We start from the raw sequence: 26,866 nt of genomic DNA, 5'->3' as shown, positions 1-26,866 counted from the left end.
GAATTTCAGGATCTTTGCAGCTGTGCAATGCACGAAGCAAAAGTAGACACTGAATCTAACACCATTAACCTTTCGTTGGTAATGGTAGGACTAAGGGTGGAAATTGTGACAAACTGTAAAATATACTGTATTTTACGATGTATTTTTCAACTACAGTTTGTAGTTCTTTTGCAGTCCTGGGATTGATTTTCATCTTCAGACAAGGTCCCCAAAACTGCCTTTCTGTTAGTACTCAATCCTAATTGCAGGGTTGATCTTTTAGTGAGGACATATTTGTTGAAATAGCCATATAAAGTTGCTTTTCCAATGATCTCTCTCTCTCTCTTTTTTTTAGATGGCAGACCAAAGAATTTGAATGACGCCATTACTCTGGAGCTTGTGAAAGATTTCCACTCCAACTGTCGCATGCAATCACAAGAGGAGACAGAGCTCATCCAGAGGACAGGAGAAGTATGATTAGAATTGTTGTGGAGTTGTGCAAGTTAACTGCAGAAACCCTAAACGTGCATCCTGCGAAGAGGTTGCTAAGATCATTGTAAACAGATATCCTCAAACATTTGCAGATTTTACTGAAAAGGGAGAAAGACTGGGTTGTGGACATTATTCACTACTAAGAAGAATCAAATCTAGAGTTGAACATGTTAATCAAGATAATACAACACATAGACTTTGTCAAACAAAGAGAACCAGGAATGAGGAAGACTGTAGTCCCAACAGTAATGCAACCTCACCTAAAAAAGTTAGATGCCTTGTTGATAGCTATGGTTGTATAAATTGGCAGCCAGTTGAACTTCCTTAGGGGGAAACACAAGCTTCTTTAGAGGAAAAGAAACACATCCTGTTAACAATTTTTAATTCAGAAGGACCTGGAGCTGTGGAGAGACCTGATGTGGATGACTTCATGTGCCTCACATATATTTCTCAGCGGCAGCTTATCAACAGTTGTCCCTCACTTTCAGTAGCTGAAATTCAGGAGCAGTGGCCATTCTTGTTTACTCGGAAAGGTCTTTCGAACCACTTTTACAAACTCACAGGCATCGATATCAGTGAGCGCTTAGGTCAGGCCCTCATAACCAAAGGCGGAAGGATTATTAACTATTTCTCCAGCCAGACGCTCAAATGGAACCTTGGTATAAGGACACTCATCCAGCAGATAGAAAGTGAGGGAGTTTTGACCAACAACAAGGTTGGCACAGCAGCCATACTTCTCATGATGAAGTATTACAAGGAAGATGAAGACTCCCTCTTTGTCTTAGCAGATGTAAGCTTTTTTCATACAGCTCTATGTTTGATGCTGTTGCTTGCTGTCCTGTTTTTTGTTGGTTTTTTTTGTTACATAAAATGTCTTGGTCCTCTTTCTGGCAGGAAACACCTACCAGGATGTCCCTTGAAGCAGAGAGCAACCTGCCAAGCACCCCAAGGCTGATTATGCTTGGTAAGACGTCATTCATGAAATAGAGCTGATTAGACCATATTAAAATTTCTGTTTGGCACAGGAGCTTTTCGTGGACACAGGTATCCAGTCTCTGTTTTGTTAGCTCAAATTCCTGTAATTTCCTTTATAAACCAAGGCTGTTGGACATGTGTCTCAGTGAATCCAGCAAAGTAACAATATCAAATTTCACATTACATATTACTGATCAACATGGTAGTCTAGCTACACCAACAGCAGAAATACTGTAAAGTTTAACAGCAGCACAGACTATAAACTCCAAAATAACCATACAGTTGATTCATCTCCGGTAATTTAATTGGGCTGACTCTTTGTTAGGTGTGTTTAATGTGCAGAATAATTCCCAATTATGTACAATTATAATATGTTAAGACGGACTTATGTACATAAGGCCATTAATAATTAACTGTACGTAGCTATTTGCTTTATGACTATCTAGACAGTGTGAAGAAGTGAAGTATTGAAATTATTTTATGTTGCATAATGACAACATGTTGCCCCTATACATTTAAGGACAAAGTTCAATGACCGCCACCTGCTGGATGGTGAGTGCAGAGGGGCGTGTAATTGTCGAGCTGGACAAAGAGAACACCTTTGCTGATGCGATGTCAGTCTTCTTTGGTTCATTCTATGTATTGAAGCTGGAATACCAGGAGTCAGCGTGTGCAACATTGGAACTAATTCAGAGGTATGTTTAAACAGTTAGCTAATAGTTATAATTTATTCATCATCTATCACTAAGTAACTCATTATTTCAAATCACAACTCAATGTTGCTGTATGTTACTATTTATTATGGCATGTTTTAAGGTTTTTTTGTAAGGATAAACCCTGAAGAGGGAACAAAATGTACCTCTAAGGTTGGGACAAGCAGAAAGACTGGGACCACTGTGAAGCGATTAACCCTCATGTCACAACTTTCCTCCAGCAGCTTACTGAATTTGAGTGGAAAACTTCAAATTAGGTAACTGTTTTTGCCATTTTTAGTGAATTTCTTGTATAATTTAAGTGAACAATGTGTTGTTACCTGTGTCTCCACAGATGATCCATGGCCCATGCTTTCTGGACATTTACACAAGACGAACAACAATGAAGACAAGCTCTCTTGCCATCTTGCAAGACGCTGTCTCTGTCCAATAGGTTTTTTTGAGTGCAACAGTTTTGATTTTCTTTTCCTTCTTTTACCCGTTTGTTAAAAATTATTTCAGCTACTTACACTTTAATTGTCACATGTATTGGCTCACCCTACAAATCAATGAACTCAGTCCACAAAGCAAGATCAGGGTTCAGTGCAGGTCAGTCAAGTTCCTTCACACCACACACGCTCATCCATGTCCTTGTGGACCCTGTTTTGTGCATTGATTTGGTGGTGTGAGACAGTATTTTGGACAAAGTGTATATAAAGGCAGACGTGTGGGGCTTGATATTATATTCATTACAATTCAGTTTATTTGTATGGTGCCAACAAAATAAATGCCAAGGCACTTCACATTGTAGGTTTAAGACCCTACAAAATATAACTAAGAAAACCCAACACTTGAGCATATGTTATCTGCCATGATATGGATATGACATAATATCGTTATTGTTTGTACAACCATCTGAGAAAATAATGGATTACAGGGTTTAGTAAAAACAAGTGCTTCCTCAATGAAAATATGTTTTCAGTTCTTTTCAGTTTTTGATTTTGGAAATGTGTATTTCAGCAGAAATAGTGGTGTAAAGCACATGAATTATATTTTGTGTGTGTGTGTGTGTGTCTATCCATCCATCCAATTTTTTTGGAACCCTCCAGTCTCTTACAGTATGTTACTGTTAACTGAAATTCCGGTCAATTACGACCTGTCAAACAGTAAATGACCGCCTGTTGGGACACGGTGTCCTCTAGCAGAGATGAATATTTTTGGTACTGATGATGCGTGATAACGGTAAGTTACTGGTAAATATATTGCAGTTTATTACCTTGCAGCGGGCTTACAGTGACATACCGTGAATAAACGGTAGTATACCAATTTCTTAATCACAGTATGATGTTACTTTGTTGACGTAATTTACGACATAACGGTATCTCACACGGCGTCACTGTCGCCAGTGAGATATGTTACTGTATGTTACTGTAAAGTGGCGATGAAAAGTCTAACAGTGTGGTTATTTCAAATTGGCCATAAGTGTGAATGTTTCTCTGTGTTAAGGTATACTGCAAACCTGTGTTGTACGTAGGTGTACCCTGCCTTTTCATCCTATGATAGCTATGATAGGTTCCAGCCCCCCTGCAACCCTGAAATAGATACATAGATAGATGAAAACTACCTGCAATACTGTCTTTGACCTACTTTGTTCTTGCACCTCATAAATCTCAATTTATCCCAACAGTTACATACTGTAATGTAATCTCTTCATGCTCCACGATAAACTCCAACTCTTTTAAGCAGTAACCAAGACTACAACATTACCATTCAAACACTTGCTTGCAGCATCATTCCTGCAGAATATATTACAGTTTTGTTGCACTAAAACCAAAGCAACATATTTGTGTTAGACCAGCAGAGCAACAAATCTAATGCTTTTAGCAAAGAGCGCACTTCAGTCTTAAATGCTAATATCGCTTGCCGTTATTTTGCTTGTAGCATTAATGCCAGAACAGTGCTGGGATGCAGTTTCCATACAGTGTTAGTACCTTGCAGTCGTTGAAGCCCTCACCAAAGAGCAGGATCTCAGCAATTAGAGTAGAGTCAGGCACCACCATTGATATAGGTCTGAACATGGACTTCAGGTTGTCAGGAAGCTCAGTACGACCAGCATAACCTGAGGAAAAGAAAATAAAGCGAGAAAATAGATTAGATTTGGATAAAAGAGATCTTCATGTACAGGTCCCCTCTTCTGTCAACTCTTGCTCTATAGGTTAATGTTCTTCTCTTGGCTCTTGACAGAGGCGGTCAAACTTTCTCCCTCTCCCTCTCCCTTATCTTTCCTGCTTGGCTTCTCATGTCTTTTGTATAGTCCCGCTTATTCTCTAACCCTAAGAGAGTCTCCCAGACTTGTTCTCTAAAAACCTAAAGAAGAATTATGGATTTGATCAACTGGTCCCTTAATGAAACTGACAACTCCTGGGCTTGGGAGAGCCTGATTGTCCTGAGGAGAGGTTTGCTGCTGGATACTCGATGGTCGGTTGCGTCGCGTGTCTGGGGACACTCTCCATGGAGGACATTGGACGACTTCTACCAATTCGGAACCACGATAACAGAGTTCTGGCTGATTGGAGCTGGCTCGGACCTGGCTTATCGAAGAACAAGAAGCGGCTACGGCTGTTCAAAATCCCACAAGGCTGGCCGACATGATAGACGATGGGCAGGGCTGTGAGTACTCAGACTGTTTTTTTGAACACAGTATGGACAAGATCTTGGAGAAGCTCATGGCTCTGCTATATGGATAACATCTTGGAACGGAACAACGGGAATTGAGAGACCTGGTGACCATTGACGGACATTAGACCAACTGTAAAATTGGATGCAGTTTGTTCGCACTAACCAAAACAACTACCATCTTCATCTCATGCTGCCCCCCTGGCGTCAGCTGGATGCTCAAGGCAAAAGCTGATGGGAATAACAAAATTCTGCCTTAGATAACAAGACTGTGTTGTGACTTTCTCCCTCCTCATTCAAGGCCACCCGCGTCGACCGAAGACTGTTGACTTTTGCCTAACCGGGTGAAGGGACACTTTCTCTCAGCTGAACACGGAACACACTCACACTCACTCAGTGTGTGAGTGAAATGCAATGGAAAATGCATGTTGTGCATTTTCCATTGTTATACCTCTCTGACTTGTCTTCCCCACGTGATGTTGTAATGTATGTATGGTCGGAAGGCTAAGATGGCGCTGGCGAAGGTCGGCAGCCTTGACCCAACAAATTTCCCACGCGTGGGACTAATAAAGGTTATCTTATCTTATCTTATAAACATATGGTGACAATTGCACAATTTTGTTGACCTACCGGGATTCATGGTGATAAAGATGCCACATGACGAGACCAGACGGATGTGTTGTCCCTCAAAATAGAACTTGGACTGCAGAGCTGTGAGAGCAGACAGGATGGACAGGATCTGCTGGGCCACCACCGACAGCACTTCAATGTTGATACGGTTGAACTCATCAAAGCATCCCCATGCTCCTGTCTATTTGAGGTGGACATAATGAAATACACACAAATTTGAAATCAGATTATGTAGATTATGTTTTTTCCTTAGCTGACATGCAAAACCTTTGGCCTGCCTAAGGGTCAATGCCACAAAAAGAAAACGCTATTCAGAATTTACTGAAGCCAAAACGGTTTCAGCTAGATATTTTTTGTACAGTCATGTACTAGATACAGCATCACAGCTGGTAATTACTCAAGGCATGAAAAGCATTAATGTACCAATTTTTACAGTTATTGTGGTCACCTGATATCATCATCTCTACTACTTCCTACCTGAGCCAGACCAGAGTACATGCGTCCCATGGACTTGTAGTCCAGTCCTTCAGAGCAGTTGACTACGATGACATACATGCCTAGAGCTTTTCCTAAGTCCTTTACTGTCTCTGTCTTTCCAGTACCAGCTGGGCCTTTAGGAGAGCCTCCACGGTGGAGATGAAGTGCTGTGGTCAGTGTCATGTAACACCTGAAGTAAAACACTGACATTTACTTTACAGACAAATAAAAATGTCGTAATACAAGTATTAAACACATACTGGAACTATTGTGCAACATGGTAGTAATATTTTTGTAACACACACAAGCAGTGTTGCCAACTTAGCGACTTTGTCGCTATATTTAGCGAGTTTTCAGACCCCCTAGACGTGAAAGCGCATATCGCTTTTACTCTCAACAAGCAGCGGGTGCTGTAACGCAGTCAGTTCTTCTTTTACTCTTATGCTGTTTTGTGGATCACGGTTTAAAACTACTTATAAACACACACACACAAAGTAACTCCACCAGAGTGCCTATTTCGGGTCACTTTTGCCGGTCCAAGCCCGGATTAAGGAGCAGGGTTGGAATTGTGACATTAAAAAAACAATAATTGCTAAAATAAGTTTCATTTGTAGTTCTAAATAAATTCTAACTGCATTTAGGACGTTTTTTACTCACTTTATGTCTCTTCTACGATGTTATTTCTCTCTCCAACAACATAGATTACAATTACATTAGCATGACCAATTATGCAAATTAGGTGATGACGTCATTTAGCAACTTCTAGCGACTTTTAGGACAACCAATAGCGATTTTCTTTACTGAGGAGTTGGCAACACTGCACACAAGATGCAAATCATTAAAAAAAAAAGCTTTCAAAAAATGTCACTCAGAAGTCAAAATTTCAAGAAATTTGGTCAGTGAGCCAAAATTTGAGCTACATAAAGTTGAAATTGTGAGATAATAATTCAACATCTCAGGTTACGTCTGCTGGGCCATTTTTTTTCCAGTGGCAAAAACAAGCTTCCATACGAAATGGAATCATGGTGTTTGTTACTTAATATGTACACAATATTGTCAAAATTATTCACTAACCCATCCAAATCATTGAATTCATGTGTTCCAATCACTTTAATGGCCACAGGTGTATAAAATCAAGTAACTAGGCATACAGACGGTTTCTACAAAGATTGGTGAAAGAGTGGAGTGCAGCCAATTCAGTCACTTAGTTGCAGTGAAAGAAACTCTTAATGCTTCAGCACCAACATTTTGGACAAGTTCATGCTTGAAATTTGTGGGAACAGTTTGGGGACGACCCCTTCCTGTTCAACCATGACTGCACACCAGTGCATAAAGCAAAGTCCATAAAGACATGGCTGAGTGAGTGTGGTGTGGAAGAACCTGACTGGCCTGCACAGAGTCCTGACCTCAACCTGACAGAAAAGCTGTGAGCCAGACCTACTCGTCCAACATCAGTGTCTGACCTCACAAATGCACTTCTAGAACAGGGGTGGGCAATTCCAGGCCCCGAGGGCCGGTGTCCCTGCAGGTTTTAGATGTGTCCTTGAACAAACACAGCTGATTTAAATGGCTAAATTAGCTCCTCAACATGTCCTGAAGTTCTCCAGAGGCCTGGTAACGAACTACTCATGTGATTCAGGTGTGTTGACTTGTATAATCTGTACTTAAGGACTTGTAAGGACATATGACCGAAATGCACCACATAGCTGTGCTGTGGTTTTGTCTACATTCACATGCAAAAATAGCACTCAGAGACCATCTTGACAGACAGAAGGTCTTCGTTTTATTTTTCACACACAGTCTAGTGACTATCCAAGAACTCGTTTATGTGCATCTCTCTGTCAGCCAATGAAAAGAACAGATGGAAAGACGTGTACCTGTAGTGGGAGAACACAACCTCGGCATATCATAGATCTGATCATTGAATGTAGAAAACAGAAAACTTTTACACAGGAACTGTACATGATGCTCAGCAAGGGTCAGGGAACAGTGCTCTGAGCACTAGTTATCATTTCCAAAGCATCCAAGTTGAATTGCTATATATCTTCCATATTTTTACAAATATTAGCCAAATAAAAAAAACAGAACACGTAATGCTAAACAAAAAACAAATATTTGAAGAAATGAAAATTTGACTCCAGCCCACTTTTTGACAAACACTTTAGTGCCAGTGCGTGCTACAGTAGATTTTTTTCTAGGACCAAAAAGATGCCCAAGGTGAAAATCATTACACTCTGGATGTCTGTGTGTGCATTAACTGAGTAATATGATGTCACCTGTCAGTAAGCGGAGTAATGACGAGCCGTCCCGAGTTGCCCAGGTACTCATATCCATAGTTGAACTCTGTGTTGGTCTGTCGGATTATACAATTCATTGCATTCCCCTGGAGTCAAAACAAAACAAAACTAAACTAAAACAAAAAGAGTTTAAATTATATTCTATCCATCCATCCATTCGCTTCCGCTTATCCTTTTCAGGGGCACGGGGGGCACTGGAGCCTATCCCAGCTGTCATAGGGCAAGAGGTGGGGTACAGCCTGGACAGGTCGCCAGTCTGTCGCAGGGCTAACACACAGAGACAGACAACCACTCGCACTCACTTTCACTCGCACATTCACACCTAGTGACAATTTGGATTATCCAATTAACCTATCCCCACAAGCTGCATGTCTTTGGACGGTGGGAGGAAGCCGGAGTACCTGGAGGGAACCCACGCAAACACGGGGAGAACATGCAAACTCCACACAGAAAGACCCCGGCCTGATGGTGGAATTGAACTCAGGACCTTCGTGCTGTGCGGCAACAGTGTGAACCACCACCGTGCCACCGTGCTTAAATTCTAATTAAGTCTAAATTACTAAGCTTACATTAAACTAATGAAAGTGATTAGCTAGTACTTTCATTTGTCTATTCGATATGAGAAGCTGTATATACCAACATAGCACAGCAGGCTAGCTCAGACTAAGTACTGTTTTTTTAACTTTTAACAAACAAGATGCTAATTTAATCCCATCTTTACTAAATGTTACTTATACCACCTGCATAAATGTTCCTTTAACCACCACAATCCACTGATAAAAGCAATTTATCAACTCAGCTGTTCTATCAGTGTCTTGCAGTCAGCTTACCTGGTCTTTTTCCCAGTAAAGCCGCAGCTGAGAGACCCACTCAAAGGCATTGACATCGTAGCAACCTGCCTTGGCCAGCTTATCAATAACATCCCGAGCATGAACCTCTACTGTCACCAGAGCTACGATCTTCAAACGCAGGACTTTGGGCAAGTTACCACGAATGATCTCTGAATAGCACTGAAGCATGGAGACCTGAGAAAGACAGTTGTGCCAAAAATTTGACAAATTTATTTGATGCGTGGTCATTTTTTATTGTCAACATAACAGCTGTGCACTATAACCGCACACAATACCGGCCTTGACTTGAATACCCACATGTTTTTATAAGCATAAAATAGTGTGACACCAACAAAAAAGAATATGTAAAATGTAAGTATTTAAACACTTTCAGAAAAGTTTAGTGAAGTGGCAAAAAGTCAGTCAAACCTGTTTCTTCTTCATGGACTTCAGGGGGGCTTTGTCATCTCTCTCTTTGCAGTTAATGAGAGCTCTTGTGACATCAGCAGTCCACTGGATCTGACTAGCTGTGATTATCATCTAAAACAGGGAGAAATAATCCTTGTTTTAATCTTACTTTAATATTAAAATTATACAGGTTGCAAATGTAATGACTTATTAACTTTCTAAACTAAAAGGCCAATGCTATAAATTTGATACAAATAATATATAAGAAGAGTAAAGTAGCTTATTACTTAAACCAAATACACAAGATGAGTAAATCTCTTTTAAACTGGAAAGAAATAAGTTTTATTTAAGCCACTGGGATTTCTACATTATTAACAGGATGTGCAGGAGCAGTAACTGCATCAGTGCCAGTGAATGAGAAAATCAGATAAGAGAAGAAGAAAAGGCAGGACAGGAAAGCCAAAAACGGACATACCTGTCCTGGCCAAGCTCGGACCCATTTGTCTCTTGGTCCTGATATCCTCTTCAAATCTACAAGGCAGTCCTTCAGGGACTCCTTTAGTGAAAGGCGCATGCTATGCTCCAGCTCGCACAGCCACTCCTGCATGCACACATGCAAATAAACTGGTGCTCACATTCAGCATCATGATCTTCTCCACTGCATTTATCACCACAACACCCCTGTCATATTATAATTCGGATCATTGTTAGTGCTGTACCTCCACAGGTTTGTTCAGTTCCACTTTTTCACATAAAGAAACAAACTCCCCATCAGCAGAGAACATCCCAGCAGCTAGTGTTTTAAGCTTTGTCTAGAAAACACACATTTTGAAGGAAATCCAGTTATTTAGGACAAAGCAGAGTGTTTCCAATACACATAATGTGGTTTTATATTATTTAAAGCACAATCAACACAAAGAGAAAGCTGAGAAAATCTCACCAGTTTCCTTAAGAACACTAAGTAAAATCTGCACAAGGGCTTTTAATTATCTCTCTTTAATTATCTCTGGTCAATCCAAAAAATGTAAATATGTATGAAATTGCATCAAAAAGCAGATATGAAGAAACACAAGCCATGAAAATTTGTAACGATTACGGCTCCTTACATATTTACATGGCTAAATGTGTAGCACTGATCACAGAGTATGATTGTCCCTGCCTTTTCAGTAGACAGACTCTTAATGTTGTCAAAACACTTCTTCAGGTGAGGCTGCATGGCTTGTGGATTCTGTGATTGTCCCAAGATCTCCAGAACGTCATCATTGGACAGGAAATAGAATCTCGGGAAGATCTGCCTTTTGGTCTCCAGGTATGTGTCCAAGGCTTTAAGGATTTCCTCCAGCTCAAAACCCATCTGTGACAGCTTCTCTGGCAAACCTGCAAGGCACAGAGGTTGATCATAGACTTAAAACACATTTTTATTTTACAAATTAGATGGCTTGGAATTCTTTTTGCTCAATCCAAATCCTTGTTTAGCTAACCTCTTACACCTGTTACATATTATGTTAAATATTTTTTAATATCATCAGAAAAGTTTCAAACTTACATTTGGGCTCTGAACTCATGAAATATTCTTATAGAGCTGTTAAGGGATTTTTAGGGCCTGAAGACACTGTGTGCTACAGTTTTAATAAAAAAGTAACATGTCATACCAGGCTTGTGTGTTCCCTGCAAGGCATTTTTATCCTTGTGGAGACAACCCATAATGGTTTTCCAACTAGAACTTATGTCTTCAAATTCTTTGCACTCATGAGGCAACTGCTCCCGGATGTCCTTTCCTTGGAAAATGTTCTGGGGGAATAAAAGAGCATTTAAATATATAGTTACAGACACTAAGGAACAGACAAAGCTCAGTTCTATCCTGAAAAAGAAAAGAAAATGAAATGCTCGAAGGGAGCAGCAAGAAAACTGAAATGAGAAAACAAAACAAGACAGCGATGGATAAAGACTGAAAAGGAATGACAACATGCAACTAAATTGTTATCAATACAAGAAACATGTATAAATCAAATAACTAGTGTTCAAATACAATAAAATGACCAAATATTAGGGATGCAACGATACCAATTTTTTCAAACCGATACGATACCGATACTTGGATCTGAGTACTTGCCGATACCGAGTACAAAAACCGATACTTCTACCACACACACACACACACACATACAATGAATTGGAAGACAGGTTTTATTATATTCCCTGTCGATAAAATATAAAATCTTAATAAAAATGACCACAAAAAAATTTCAAGTGAAAAATAAGCACTTCTGTTTGGAATAAAATAAATACAAATTAGGTTGGAGAATAAAATAAACTTTTAAATTATTGCAGAGTGTCCATATTGTAAACAAACAAACAAAATAATTATTATTAAATAAATAATAAATAAAATAATAATTGTCCCCCTAGTGGCCAATCTAAAAAACTACAACAGAAATGACAAGCCACCCTCTGATCAATGAAATAAGTTGGTATCGGTTAACTTTTACGAGTATGAGTACACACACATTTTACAGTATCGGCCCCGATACCCGATACCAGTATCGGTATCGGTGCATCCCTACCAAATATATTTTTAGAAGTACTCTGCCTGGGTTGCTTGTACCTCCAAATAAATCCAGTGCCGTTGCACATTAAGGATCATCTCAGTGACTTCCAGCACATGGGAGAGCTGACGCTCCCAGTGGTCCACTTCCTGTTCAAAGGCTTTGACAAACCGAGATGCCTTCATTGTGGACAAAATAACTTGGTTGTCCTCCAGTGCCTGGAAAACCTCTTCTGTACTCCTGGGAGACAAGAGGAGGGTAAACATGACCATTGAGGACTGCTTAAAATTGGATTGTGAGACTAATATTACGTCACTCTGTTAGTTTACACGCAGCAGCAATGTTTCAGTGAAACTGTTGCACAGCTGTGGTGCCCTGTTCTGCATTAACCGTGCACAGAGTCTGCTGAATTGCAGTGTCACTGTGTATCTTCCCCTCTGCCTGCTTTCATCATGTTCAGTGTGGATCAGCGGCACTGTAAAATCAGCGGCAATGGCTCAGGCCTGCTGATTAAACTGGATCTGAGGTCTGACTCAGTTTGTATGCAGCGGATGGCTTAAACATTCCCGCTGACACATCTGCTCATTCTAACTTCATAAACAATCACATTACTCTCAGATCCATTGGATATACGCTCTATAGTATATAGAGACGTATGTAAAGAGTATGAAAACCTAACCTCATGACAGTGCTGAGCTGTACTGAACTGTCGGTGATGCAAATACATAAAGGTATGATGAATACTGAGGTTTGATGGAAAACTTCTTTTTCTTTTCTTCTCTAAACCGCGCCTTCAAGGCTCACTTTCTCACCTCAGTCGATAGTGGCCTTCGTCTTTGTAAGGTGCTATGTCCAGGGTCATTTCATTCCACGTCTTGGTGATACCCTTCAGACCCTTCAATGTCACATAAAAAGTACTGTTAAGAGAAAAACCACACTGACCTAGCAAAATAATGAGGAAATATTTCCACTCTTTTCATATTGACCCAACTTGATTGACGAGACAGTCATATGACCCGATTAATAACAGAACACAATTCACCTTAGCTTTGAGTTTTAGTGTATGAATTCACTGGGGATGGAGAACTTTTAAATTTGCATAATGACAAAATTTCTTTTCCAATCGCTCTTTTGTGACCTCTTACAAGAGATTCTTTTTCCTATCACTGGGTCTGAGGTGGCGGGAATAAGAATTAGCACCTCCGAGTGCGAGCTGGTTTCAGCTGGGATACAGTGGAGTGCCCAGGCCAGGTCAGGGACAAGGTGCTGAATGAGTGATCGGAGAGTGGAGAGGGGAAAGTGATAGATTGGTGCTGTTTTTGCTGTAATGCGGACGCTGTAGCGGTCTGTTGTAGTGAAGAGTGTGAAAGAGTGTGTTCGATCTATGTTCCTACCCTCACCCATAGCCACGAGCTCTGGGTAGGGATTAAAGAATGAGGTTGGAAATACAAGCAGCAGAAATGAGCTTCCTCCAGAGGGTGGCTGAGATCTCCCTTGTCAATAAAGTGAGCAGTTCTTCTATTTGGGAAGGACTCAGATTATAGCTGCGACTCTGTTACTGCTACTATAACCGACTGAGGTGGTTTGGGCATCGCATTCGCTAGAGCGATTAATTCTCTAGGCTGACTTCGGAAGGCCTGGAGATATAATCTCCCACCCGAATGAGCCGAAGGAGGAGGCTGACGAGAGGGAGGTCTTGGCTTAGAGTGCTGGCTCCATAACCTAGAAAATGGATGGCTGGATGAACTGTGTGACCCACACATAGATCTCTTTTGGCAGATACTTTTTGGACTTAAGTTTTTCTTCATTTTACTCTGAATTTTCTGGCGTTGTATGTCTATTAAGGGAAAAGATTTTTATCAGTAATACAAAAAGTACATTTCCTTCTTAAAACCCCTGGAAGGAAACACTTTCTGAAACCTGTTGGAGAATTAAAATTTCAGATTCTGACAGGATAATACTGAGTAAGCCACATCAAACAATTGCTCCCTTCAGGCTCGCTTTCACTCACAGCGCTACAAAAGTTCCCACTGAGCACCTGTCTATATTTATAAAAAAAACACCTGTTCTATGGAGAGTTCCTTGGTGGCGGCTCCAGAGATCTCGCAGATTTTGCCAGTGTACATGTTGAAGCCGAGAGATATGATCTTTTCCAGGGTGAATTCAACACTGGTTGGGTCAAAAGAATACTGCAGCTCCTCAGAGATCTGCTTCCAGTGCCTGAAAGACGCATTTTAAGTGAAGTTATTCTTGTCCCACTTTTCTCAGATGAAGAAATATGCAAGGCTAATCGCAAGAACACACAGGTCTTTATTTCAAAAGCACTCGTGAATTTTTAGTGTGTAAACAGTGTGGTAATAGTGATGCAGTAATGTAACTCATGTCTGTTGTATCTAAAATACAACGCTAGGAAAATCTTCTGTTTGTAAGAAGAGAAAGAAACAAAGTGTAAAAGAGAGGGAGTGTCAGCTAACACTTTGTGGCAGTGCTTGATTTGAGACACTAGCTACAAGCAATAAACCGCTCACATCTTTTAATGAGGCTCATTTGTAGTTGTAAACCAACCCCATTAGGCACACAGATGCTTCATGCATTTTAACACATCCAACATATACTGAAATGACAACAGAGAGCTTGTTTTCAGTCAGTACCTGTCTCTTATGGCTGGGTTCCTCAGATCAGCGATGAGCGGGATGACCTGCCTAAACTGGTCAATCTTGTTCTTGGAGAAATCTACAATATCCCACTGTTTATCCTGCAATCAGACAGAGATCACATCCTCACAGCTGTGCGATAAAAAATGTCAAGTATTGTTAAGTACTGCATTTTGTGATTTTGGCAACAAATTTTGCAAATTTAGCAGTCACTAGACTGTCTTCAGTGAAGAACTGACCTTCAGATCTCTCTGGAGTTTATGGAGTTCTTTAAACATGTCCTGTGCGGCAGTCTCCATGCTCTCTGTCTGCAGTGTACCAAACTGGCCAGCCTTCCAGATATTCCAGTTGGCGTTCCATTCCTCTGTGATATCCCAGACCTGCTGCAGTTGGTCCAAGTCCTACAAACCACATAGCACAATTTATTGTCATCAAATGTTACTGTGTTGCACCAATGCTACGTTAAGATTCTGAGCCTAGTGCTGGTCCACACCTTCTCCAGAGTCCGTATGCTTTTGGAGGGGGCTTGTTCTATTTTGAAGAATCTCAGCCCATCGAGCATGGTGCTTTCTTCCTGTTTCAGAGTCTCCAGTTGGCTACGATGCTCTGCTATTTGTTTTAAGGCCAAGTCAGTGCTCAGTGCACTGTTAAATGGACCTGGATATGCAAATGTAAAAACGTAGTGAGGTATGCACTCATAAACACAGACACTTATGTGTTTAAACATTTATCATCTGTTTAGCACTGGACAAAAAATGAAGAAACAAACATTGTCCGAACACACTAAGACTGACCTAAGCCTTGAAAAAATAAGAGCAAAGATTAAGTCATACTGTTTCTACCAAGTTGTCCTCAGTAGTATGTCTAATGTAATATTTCTGTTTATATTATCTAACTGTGGAAACATTTCTTTTATCACTTTATAGATTTTTTAGAGTGCGTACAAAGGATTTAATATTGGTCTATTAGTCTTTTCACCAACCACTGAACATACAAAGACTTGATTGGAAGTAATGAAAATAGGACATGAAACAAAAGTAAAACTTTCTAAATAGGAAAAAAAAGATAATATTGGACATAAAAGCAGCAGGAAAAGGCAGAAGAGGTGGAAAAGGTGAGGGGCATTATAAAGATGAAGTATTATGAGTAACAAAGCAGAGATACAGGGTCAAGAAAAGATTAGAAACTGGGTATTGTTCCAAAAGAGGCTTAATTTAGATCATTAATGAGAAAAAAAGAAACAGAGCAAGTGAAAGGTGCGCAATCAAAAAATCATGAGAAACTTGAAAATAAAGTATGTGAATATGTGAAAGAGCAAATGAGGGAGAGAGATAGAGAGAGACTGTGACCTTTGGCACTGAACTCCTCCACAGTGGCCTCAACCTTCTCCTTCAACTCCTCGTACGAGAGGAGGAGGCTGTTCTTAAACTTTTCCTTTAGTTTCTGCAGCATGACGTCACTGTCGATCAACACCTGCTGGAACCACACCCATTCCTCATTCAGCCTGTCACGCATTTCCTGCACCTGCAGAGAAACCGAACACAATCAGCAGAACTGAATCATGATTAGAGGGAATGCATTTCTTCATGACATGTTCCAACAGTGTGTATATGTGTGCAGACACTCAGAAACCTTCAAGGTATACAAAATAAATTTGGCCTTGATTAGAAAAGATATGTTTTGATTGGTAAACTATATGTTGATACTATCTCAGCCCAATGAATGATAAACTTCACCCTCTGTGTAACTGCACAGTTACTGTCAATATCAAAACAATATGAAAGACATGTCGCTCATAAGCAACACCAGCAGTACTCTTGCACTAACTGAGAGAGATAACTGGATAGACTTTACAGCGACACAAAGACAATGTGAAAATCCAATGTGGTTGTATATAATACATACACAAAAACATGTGCTTTTTCAGTTTGTTTAGGGATGAACAAGGCACCTACATCTTGTTCCACTGGGACTTCATATTTTCCGAGGATAGCAAACTGTTCATGGATGACAGGAATCTGAGCTTCGGTCTTGGCCAAATTGCTCTGGAGAGTCTCCAAGAGCTTTTGGCTCTCACTGAGCTCCGTCAGTGTCTGGGGAGATTTTTTCAGCCTAAGCACACATAGTACATACAAACAAATACAACACAAAGTCAGATTTGCTTTTTATTATATTCATTTCGGCAATGTTAACTGGATCGTTCCTTCATCTTTGTGTTCTGTACCCTAAAACATGCCCGTATATGCACGATATAGTCACACTTGCAGGATTTGTAAAAAGTCAACAGTCAATTAAGTGCCCACTAAGACTGCAAGTGTTCAGAGGACAGAAGAGACAGATGAAATGTCATGTCACTCCTGAAAACCCGAATACAACAGACTATAAGACCCACTAAAAGTCTCGTTAGGCTACAGTTTGATAGCCTATTAAGAATAAATTAATGACATATGTGATGTTTTGCATAACTGTAACCCCATTAGCATAAAAGTTGTGTATGTTGCGATATCATAAACCCACTCTGTATACTCATTAATACATTAAAAACATATAAAATGTTTAAACTGAGATGGGATAAGGCAACAAAAGGAACATCTTGCAACTAATTAGATTCATTGGCAGCAGCTCACTGACATTACTGGGTGTAAAATGAGCACCTTAGAGAGACAGTTTCTCAGAAATGAACATGGGCAAAAGAAAAATGCATCTAGTGGTTATTTCAGCAAAGCAATGTTAAGCAGTATACTGCATCTAATACAACTGCACGTCTTCACAGTAGAAGAGTCTGGGTTCAGAAGTGGCCTGTCTGCAGTCCAGACCAAGGTTATTATCGTTAACGAAAACTAACGAAATAACGAAATAACGAAAACTAGAAGTGAAAAAACATTTTCGTTAACGGAAATAAAAAGAAAAAGAAAAAAAGGAAAACTAACTAAAACTGGAATGAGTGTTCACAAAACTAACTAAAATTAACTGAATTTATAGCAAAAATGTGTTTAGTTTTCATTGATGTGTGCGTGTCATACAAGAGTCAAGGGTGAAAATGAAGTTTAGTTTCCAGATTTTTTTCTTGCTGTGTCTCATTATGCCAGCAGGTGGCAGTACGTTAGTCGAGTCGTCTGTGTTGCTGCTCCGTCCACGCGCAGAATCATGTCAGGAAAAGTCGGAAGAAAGCGCCAGAGTCCAATTTGGGATTACTTTGAATATGACTGTGTTTTGGATAAAGCGAGTGTCTTGTAGTGGAAACAGACAAATTATGAGGCACATTTCTAAAGGGAAAAAAATCCCACAAACCTTAAAGTGCACTTGAAAAGCTCACACAAGAAGGCTAAGCTAGCTTACCTTGAGAAGGTAAGGGAGCACACTCAACTCTCATCCCCAGAAAACAGAAGCTAACCCCAGGCAAGGCAGCGTGATGCATCCCGAGACAACAGGACGGGGATATCTACACAACTGTGTGAGTCAATTACCTTCAAAAAGTTTATCAATTCACTTGAACCAAAATTACGAACACCCGGTGCTGCAAGAGTTAATAGTCTCATTAGGGCCAAGATATACATTTTATAGTTGCCTGGTATCAATGGTTGTTCATCTGCCTTTATTTATTTATTTAAAGAACCCATAGGTGGGAATGTGAGTTGTCTGTCTCTGCGTGTTAGCCCTGCAACAGACAGGCGACCTGTCCAGGGTGCAGTATGGTAGCTGGAATAGCAACATACCCAAGGATGAGCAGAATGACTGATATGATGAAACTGGGATTTTGTTACACTTAATTATTGCAAACACAACTAAAACTATAACTGAAACTAATCAAAACTAAACTGAAACTAAGGATTTTCAAAAAAATAAAAACTAAACTAAACTAGCAAACAATTGGTAAAAACTAATTAAAACTGATATAAAATTGAAAATCTGAAGTCAAAACTAAATAAAAATAAAAACTAATGAAAATTGCAAAACTATTAAAACCCTGGTCCAGACCTTTCACCAATTGAAAACATGCATCATCAAACGAAAAACACAAAGAAGACCGACTGTTGAACAGCTACAATACTATTGGAAAGCATTCGTCTACTTAGTCCAGCAGCTGGTCTACTTAGTTTATAGCTGTAAATGGATTGTTATTCACAGAAGATGGGATGCAACACAGTCTGTGTCCCAGATGTGTTACTGCCATTAAATTATAAACAAGCGAATATTTTTTCAGTTTAAACATTAACTTGTTTTCTGTGTTTTAATGTGAATAAAATCATTGTATTTTGCTCTATTTATATTTTACCCAGCATCCAAACATCTAAAATAACTGCTTGTTATGTGATTGTAATTGCATGTTACTTCCCAACCTCTGTGCTTCGATAAATTATTTTCAATTCTTTCACAAGGTCTCTGCTTAATAAAATACACTTAGCGCTGCCGACTGCTCCGAAGCTAAGTTTGGAAAAGATTGTATCAAATGCCGGTTAAGTGTAGCATACAATTACATTTTTCTGCTAAAAGTGCACAAGATTGCAAGTGTGTGTGGGCAAAGCAGTCTGCACTGCGTGGGCTGACCTGTAGATGTTGCTGTTATGGGCTTCAGGCAAACAAGCGCTGACATTCAATTCGTAAATCATGATCAAAGCATGTACTGGATAGCGCACAGCTCACACAAACTCCTCTTTGATAACACTTATATAACTGACGTCTTTTTCTACAGTACAATGATATTTTTGGTAAACTTTTATAAGACTTCTTCACTTCAAACAACATTAAATATTGACCTTAAAACATACACCTCAAACATTAACTCTTCATTAATTATATTCACAAGAAAGCATCTACTAGGTCCCAGAGTCAGCGACATAAACCCCCCTGTACGATAAGGTTATTTCACTAATTTCCCACCTGCTGGCACTGTCTCCCAGGGAGGCATGAAGTTCTTTTAGGCGCATGCTGGCCATGTCACTGAGAAGCTGAGTGAACTTGGTTTGCCACTCATTACAGTGCTGCACCAAGGAAGACTTGAGCGGTGAACAGTCCAGCATGACAAACTGGATGTTAAGCACCGTCTCTTCTTGTTGAACACTGCTGGCCTTCTCTGAGTACCTGGAAGTCAAGACGTCACAAAATATTGCAGAAAAAACAAACTTCGACTCAAGAGAACAACGTTAAATATTTAGATTATATTTCACAGTACCTTTGTATATCTGCATCAAAAGAAGACAGCGGTAGGTTAAGTCTCTGGTAGCGTTGTATAATGGAATCCTTATTCATCTCCCAGATGTCCCTGTATTTGTCCCAGTTTTTTAAATGAGATTGCAATTGGCTGGCATTGGCTGTCATCCCTGAGGCAATTGCAGCCTGAATCTTTTTTATCCCCTCATCTTGCCCTGGTGGATCAAACAGCATCAGAGTCACCCAGTAAAGGATAGAATTACACACATGGTGACATATATGTTTATATGGTATTTTTATGTTTTAAAAAAAATGTTCTGACCTATAAGGATGTGTATGGGATCCTTCTGGGACTCTTGGTTGAAGAGAAGTTCTTGGAGTCGTTTAAATTCTGAGATGAGACTGATGAGCTGAGGCATAACATTCACAACCTGAGCAAGCTTTCTGAGAGTTGGGGAAAACTCTACCTGTTAAAGAGACCCACATACTTGTGTTTTAAACTGTTAACATATATGGACATGTCCCTTCACAGTGTCAACAAATCAATATCAATGACTGAACCGGATTAAAACAGGTATCTAGTACCTTTGGAGCCATTTGTGGAGCTGCTCTGTGGAGGGTAACGAGGACTTTAAACAGGGGGCTGGGTGTAGTCTTGCTGTCACCGTTGATGGCTTTGGATAGCTTCTTCAAGGAGTTTTTGATGTTACTGTTGAAAGCTTCTTCTATCATATGATCCACCCTCTCTATGTAGTTCACCCAGTGCTCCTGGACCTTAAAAAACATTTCACAATTGTAACATACAAAATACTGCAATAGAAACTAATATTATTAATTATTATTATTATTATCCATCCATCCATCCATCCGCTTATCCTTTTCAGGGTCGCGGGGGGCGCTGGAGCCTATCCCAGCTGTCATAGGGCGAGAGGCGGGGTACACCCTGGACAGGTCGCCAGTCTGTCGCAGGGCCAACACACAAGGACAGACAACCATTCGCACTCACATACATTCACACATTCACACCTAGTGACAATTTGGATTATCCAATTAACTTATCCCCACAAGCTGCATGTCTTTGGACGGTGGGAGGAAGCCGGAGGGAACCCACACAAACACGGGGAGAACATGCAAACTCCACACAGAAAGACCCCGGCCTGATGGTGGAATTGAACTCAGGACCTTCTTGCTGTGCGGCAACAGTGCTAACCACCGTGCCACCGTGCTGCCTATTCTGTTTATTATATATTTAAAGACACTAAGCGCATGTGAATAAGGTTTGGAATAAGTGTCTTTTTGTTTATACTTCTTTTATACTGTATTAGACTTGTTTATGATTTTTTTTTTCTGACAAAAATGACCAGAGTAAGAACAAAATGTAGTTTTTAAAGGACAATTTCATTTATTAGGAGCAAAAAGCTTTCCAGATCTATTTAACAAAGTGATTGCCGGCCACATGCAAAACAGTGGTGAAACTTCCAAGAAGTGGCCAGTGACCAAAATGATCCCAAGAGGACATCGCACACTCAAGAGATCACAAAAGAACTCAGAGCGACATCTAAAGAACTGCAGGCCTCACCTGGTCTTAGTTAAGAGTCAGTGTTCATGATTCAATAATAAGAAAGTAACTGGGCAAAAATGGCATCCATGGGATAGTTCCAAGGCAAAAACCACTGCTGATCCAGAGCTTTCTCATTCCCAACGCGTAACATACAGACACGAAAGATACGTCCTTATGAAACGCTCTGTGTTCCATTTAAAAGAATTCTGCTCGCGGCGCTGACACACACTTCGAACAGAGGCTCCAGCCCTCCATTCCAGCCCTAACCATAACCGTAACCCTATCACATAGTGTTTTTCAAAGCGTTTCACCAAAATACCAGAGCACTTTGGTATAAATGAGTCAACATGAACAGAGGACATACCTCAGGTCCATCATCTGCCAAGATGTCATAGATCCGGGTCATGATATTGACAATATCCTGGTGTGCTGAGCCAAGTATTTGGAGAATGTTCTGCTGGTGAGCCTGCTGGTCATCCTCAAACTCCAGATTCCTAAATGAAAATAATTGAACTAAATAAATAATACTTTACATTGAATTTATTTTATGTATTTATTAGACTTGTAATGTAATGAAAATGAGTTGTTAAATCAGTTCTTACCTGTACACAGTTTTTCCATCCAGTTTAACCAGAAGTGCTTCACTAATCCGATGACAGTGTTTGAAGATGGACTGACTGGACACTTTGTAATTATCAATTATCACATGGAGCTGAAAATAAGAGGAAGTAGAGGGAAGAAGACAAGTGAAGCTGCTAAGTAAGACTCATCCACAGAGGTTTATTACAGGTTCAAAAAAATACGCTACAGTTAAGGAAAATGGGATTGTTGCTAGTTTAGTTACTGTTGTCACCAATCTGAGGCTCAAAAGAAAAATATCTAGGGATGCAACGATACCAATTTTTTCAAATCGATACGATACCGATACTTGGATCTGAGTACTTGCCGATACAGAGTACAAAAACCGATACTTCTACCACACACACACACACACACACACACAAATACAATTAATTGGAAGACAGGTTTTATCATATTCCCTGCCGATAAAAAATAAAATCTTAATAAAAATGACCACAAAACAATTTCAAGTGAAAAATAAGCACTTCTGTTAAATTATTGCAGAGTCTCCACATTGTAATTTAACAAAATATCACTGAACTATTGGCACTGTCTCGAGCTTTCAGAATAATAAATAAACACTTCTGTTTGGAATAAAATAAATACAAATTAGGTTTGAGAATAAAATAAACTTTTAAATTATTGCAGAGTGTCCATATTGTAAACAAACAAAATAATTATTATTATATAAATAATAAAATATAAAAAATTATAAAATAAATAATAAATAAAATAATAATTGGCCCCCTAGTGGCCAATCTAAAAAACTACAACAAAAATGACAAGCCACCCTCTGATTAATGAAATAAGTTGGTATCGGTTCATGGTATGGTTCACGTAACTTTTACGAGTATGAGTACACACACATTTTACAGTATCGGCCCCGATACCCGATAACAGTATCGGTATCGGTGCATCCCTAAAAATATCTGTAAGTGGTGAACTGCAATCTTACAACCTTGTCAATATGCAGGAGACAGTCACGGATGAAGACGTTAGAAGCTCCTTTAGACAACCACAGGAGTTTGGTCAGACCCGGCTGGATCTTCTTATCAATGAAACGTATTTTCTCCCAAAAAAGACCCAACTCCTCAGGAGAGAGCATTTCTGTGATCCTGCCACACAGACGGGACCCACAGATCAGAAGGGCATTAGGTAAATCTGTTTTTTCTACTGACTGAATAATATCTGAACAGGCAGGATTATCAAATACAGCATGTACATCTTTCTCTGTGCTTGTAGGTGTGTAAATGTGCGAAATTTTGAATCCATTTTAAAGTGTTGATCAGTATTGGTGTCACGCTTCTCATTTTGTATAAAAGTGGAAGGACACGGGACCTTTAATTGAAGTGATTTTCATTAGCTCACTGATTAATAATCTTCTGATAGTGCTCACAATTACAAGGCTGTTAATTCACAAGACGTGTTCACAACACAAAAACTGGTCAAGCTCTCCAGATGAATGGTGATGCTGTGTAATGCTGCAAGCGAGTGTTCCAAGTCAGACCTGTTATACTCGCGGACCAGCAGCAGTACTTGCTGCCTCAGGCCTCTGAGGTCATCTCTGTCCTGGTAAATGTCAGATACACTCTGGGGGATCTCAAACTTTAGTCGATCCCAGCACTGGATCTCAGAGAACAGATTCAACAGGTCGCTAGACAAAAAAGATACAAAATAACGATACAGAGTAAGTACACTGAAATGTAAAGTTGTACGTAAATCTCTGGAGACCCCTGGGAAATCATACACTTTAATGACTGTTTTAAGCTAAAACATTAAATACACTGCCTCCAGTAAACAGCTATCTTGTTGGAAACATTTCAAGTATAACTTCTGCAACACAAGGCTGAGCAAAAGCATCTCTGAAAGTCCACCAGGGCCTACTTTTAGCTGGCTGTTGTAAATACTTGTTTAGGGGGGTGCCCAATAGGCTGCACATGATATAATATTCATAACTCATACATGAAGTCATGAATCTGTTTGCACACATTTATATAAAAACGGCACATGTACACATTTGTGTGTTTGTATTCATGCCCAAATGTTTGGTCTTTGCATGAATCTATTGTGTAAGAGCACATTTGTGTATTCACCTAACAGTAAAGTGTATTTACCATCAGTTATAGTGCATCTATGTTTAGAGTTTAGCATGTAAGCTTTGTACCTCTTGTGTTTAAGTCATGTGTGCTCGTGTTGTTTGACCCACTTGTCAAAGTTGATGTCCAGCTTCTTGTCCTTGCAGCGCACCATGAGCGGCTGCTCCAGGCGTTTAAGATACTGCACATCCAACTTCTGAGTCCATTCACTGAAGTTCTTCCTCACAATCTCATCCAAAATTTGCATAGTTTGACCACAAGTGGTAAGTAACTCCTTGCAGGTCTGAGAATCCAGTATTAAGTGGGCCTTCTGAAGCACCTGGAGGCAAAGGAGAGCAAACAGAGCAGAGGAGATGGAAGTAAGGTTGGTTAGTGATTGCACAAAGCAATAATTGTGTACTAAAAATCAAAGGTATTTCTTATTGTCCAAACGCCTCACCTCCATGAATTTCTCTAACTGTTGTCTTTGGGACGTCACCCAGTAGACCTGGCCTGCTTTCCGGGGCATATGATCAGGGTAAAACATTGAGGTCTGGTTCAGCTCTTTGTTTCCGATTTTAAGCTCTTTGTAAAAGATATTGCAGGTTTCCTGAAGCTTCTCTTCTACAGTGCGCTTAATGGACTGTGATGGAGGAATTCAAAGATACATGTTATGATGGTAACAGAAAAAAAAAGGGCAAAGAGAAAAGTTTAGCTGTAATGAAAACAGAAAAATAGCATTTGATCGATCATTGCACTGAATGAAACCTGTAATCGGAACAAATCTGAAGGTCTCTAGTACAACAAAAGCAAACTATTCACCCATGTGTGCAACTGCTTTTACTCTAACAAACACACAAACTTAAGCACAGCAATTTATTCACCCCGTTGTCATGGCAAAGTGTGTAATATGCTATTCCATCGTGTCTTTGGACACATGTGCAGAAGTTGCAGTCACAGCAGGGTTTTGCCATGATACTGGGTTGATTTATTAGAATTAGCAACACAGGACCAGATATTAACCTGTAACATTTAATTAAAAACAAATGAAAATGTGTTACATTGTTTAATACAAATTTAGCCAATGGTAAAACTTGTGTAACTGTTTCTGTGAATGTCTTTGTGAAAGAGTACCTTGCGAGCAAACAAAGGCGTAAAGATGTCCAGCAGCCGAATTCCTTCCTCAACTGTGTTCCCTGTCGTAAACACTGAACCAATCAGGCCCTGAATCTTCATCTCCAGATCTTTTACAAATGCAGAAAACCTGTACACATGCATACACACACCAAAACATGTCTACATGCCAAAATACGTAATGAATTTAGCAAAAGCACGCTAACAGAAGTGTAGACACGCATACTAACACTGATATCCGCAGAGACGCATTAATGTAGAGGAGAAGTTAAAATCGTGTAGGGATGTATTAATATAATAAGCATCCAGAGGTAAGATCAGAAAAACAGCTTTTATATTTGTTCACCAGTATAAGCACCTTCTGCCAAACCACTCATTTGGGTTGCATAGGTTCTGGTGCTCCTTTTATTTAACTGCCCGCGGCTCCCCACAAACAACAATTATATTTTATAAACATGAAAAAACCCTTTCAACCTATTATATTCCATATTCATTTGATTATTTTAAAACAAACAAAGCTTGACCTGTTGAATTCATTGCACCATGTGGTATCCTTGACATCAAGTATGCCCTTGTCAACAGAGCGTAGTTTTTCCAGGCTACGGTGGAAGTCGCTTTCATTCTTCAGGAGGGTGCCAGTAAACCCTGGTCCCTTGCAACCACCTAAGCATGGCAGAGCCCTCTGCTGACCATCCTCCCAACGGGCAAACTGATGCTGGCAGTCACATATCTGAGAGCAGACAAGAGAAGCTAATAAACTCATATCAAACAACATATATATCTATCCCACACAAGGGATTTTCTATAAAATTGTCAACAATAAAGGCCAACTTACTCACACAAATGAGCAAACTGTCACTATACTTTGTATACTGTTAAAGAAATGGTATTTAAATAGAAACAAAATTTCTTTTCAGTTTTTGTTCTGGGTGTTTTGTGATTAGTCTCCATTTTACAGGAGCCCAAGCTGCTTTTATAGAAGAGTTCTGTCTACAGAAGAGCTACTGAAAGAGTAGGACAGCACAAGGTGGGTGCCATTTTTTCCTTTCTTTTTTTTGAAATATGTCTTTTTAGTATTGTTCCTTTGCTCATGATGGTTAACCTGATAATTGTGACTCAGTATGCAGTGTTACTTGTTCTGTTCTACCGAGAGAAAATATTTACCTCAATTAGGTCTCTGAGCCTCTGAACATACGACTCAATCACCACGATAAACGTTTTTTTGTCCAGGACCCAGCCTTTTCGGGAATACCTGATATGAATGAAAAAGGATAAAGATAAAGGAAAAGGCTAGAACAACGGAGCAAAGAGAGCAAAGAGAAACAGAAAAAAGGCAGAAAATGGGCTTGGATGACTGGAGGTTGGTGGGCAACACTAAATGAAGTGTTTTTTCATTTTATAATATATCTTTAGAGGTTATAAATAGTGAGTGAAGTTTATCAATTGTGAAATCTTTAAAAAGAAAAAGGACACTGTATATATCAGCGGTCCCCAACATTTTTTGCACCACGGACCGACCTTTAAGGTGTCGTGGATAAATACAACAACATAAAACCAGTACTGGTACCAAAAAAAAGAAGATTTATTCATAACACACAGGAAAATAACCAGGGAATCCGAGTAAATGATAAAAACAATAAAAAAATAGCGCTAAAAACCGATAACAAC

At 39.7% G+C, this 26,866-nt stretch overlaps 1 protein-coding gene and 1 pseudogene across 4 annotated transcripts in view; one reads left to right on the top strand and one right to left on the bottom strand.

Annotated features, from left to right (window-relative positions):
• The window catches only part of dnah2 (dynein, axonemal, heavy chain 2), an 85,699-nt gene that overhangs the window by 49,395 nt on the left and 9,438 nt on the right, over positions 1 to 26,866 (bottom strand). For all 3 annotated transcript variants that reach the window (XM_085138916.1, XM_085138927.1, XM_085138910.1), the window contains exons 9-39: positions 26,363 to 26,450; positions 25,723 to 25,928; positions 25,199 to 25,328; positions 24,525 to 24,707; positions 24,196 to 24,404; positions 23,497 to 23,643; positions 22,948 to 23,104; positions 21,971 to 22,080; positions 21,733 to 21,862; positions 20,393 to 20,581; positions 20,130 to 20,274; positions 19,830 to 20,022; positions 19,538 to 19,738; positions 16,612 to 16,768; positions 16,006 to 16,180; positions 15,150 to 15,313; positions 14,896 to 15,057; positions 14,654 to 14,757; positions 14,066 to 14,222; positions 12,815 to 12,897; positions 12,062 to 12,242; positions 11,109 to 11,247; positions 10,616 to 10,833; positions 10,176 to 10,268; positions 9,932 to 10,057; positions 9,478 to 9,588; positions 9,049 to 9,243; positions 8,198 to 8,304; positions 5,922 to 6,111; positions 5,445 to 5,625; positions 4,130 to 4,257 (exon numbers count right to left, since the gene is read on the bottom strand). In XM_085138916.1, the coding sequence (XP_084995042.1) occupies positions 4,130 to 4,257; positions 5,445 to 5,625; positions 5,922 to 6,111; positions 8,198 to 8,304; positions 9,049 to 9,243; positions 9,478 to 9,588; positions 9,932 to 10,057; positions 10,176 to 10,268; positions 10,616 to 10,833; positions 11,109 to 11,247; positions 12,062 to 12,242; positions 12,815 to 12,897; positions 14,066 to 14,222; positions 14,654 to 14,757; positions 14,896 to 15,057; positions 15,150 to 15,313; positions 16,006 to 16,180; positions 16,612 to 16,768; positions 19,538 to 19,738; positions 19,830 to 20,022; positions 20,130 to 20,274; positions 20,393 to 20,581; positions 21,733 to 21,862; positions 21,971 to 22,080; positions 22,948 to 23,104; positions 23,497 to 23,643; positions 24,196 to 24,404; positions 24,525 to 24,707; positions 25,199 to 25,328; positions 25,723 to 25,928; positions 26,363 to 26,450 (4,759 nt within the window). The remainder of the gene's footprint in view (positions 1 to 4,129; positions 4,258 to 5,444; positions 5,626 to 5,921; positions 6,112 to 8,197; positions 8,305 to 9,048; positions 9,244 to 9,477; positions 9,589 to 9,931; positions 10,058 to 10,175; positions 10,269 to 10,615; positions 10,834 to 11,108; positions 11,248 to 12,061; positions 12,243 to 12,814; positions 12,898 to 14,065; positions 14,223 to 14,653; positions 14,758 to 14,895; positions 15,058 to 15,149; positions 15,314 to 16,005; positions 16,181 to 16,611; positions 16,769 to 19,537; positions 19,739 to 19,829; positions 20,023 to 20,129; positions 20,275 to 20,392; positions 20,582 to 21,732; positions 21,863 to 21,970; positions 22,081 to 22,947; positions 23,105 to 23,496; positions 23,644 to 24,195; positions 24,405 to 24,524; positions 24,708 to 25,198; positions 25,329 to 25,722; positions 25,929 to 26,362; positions 26,451 to 26,866) is intronic.
• On the top strand, positions 363 to 2,151 carry LOC146521622 (uncharacterized; annotated as a pseudogene). The gene is made up of 3 exons (XR_014871724.1): positions 363 to 1,261; positions 1,366 to 1,435; positions 1,967 to 2,151. The product of XR_014871724.1 is annotated as an uncharacterized LOC146521622 (transcript).

Source organism: Neolamprologus multifasciatus, chromosome 3 (assembly GCF_963576455.1).
Source record: "Neolamprologus multifasciatus chromosome 3, fNeoMul1.2, whole genome shotgun sequence".
Taxonomy (NCBI): Eukaryota; Metazoa; Chordata; class Actinopteri; order Cichliformes; family Cichlidae; genus Neolamprologus; species Neolamprologus multifasciatus.
Note: the sequence above shows the minus strand (reverse complement) of the source record. Positions and strands in the feature narration are given on the sequence as shown.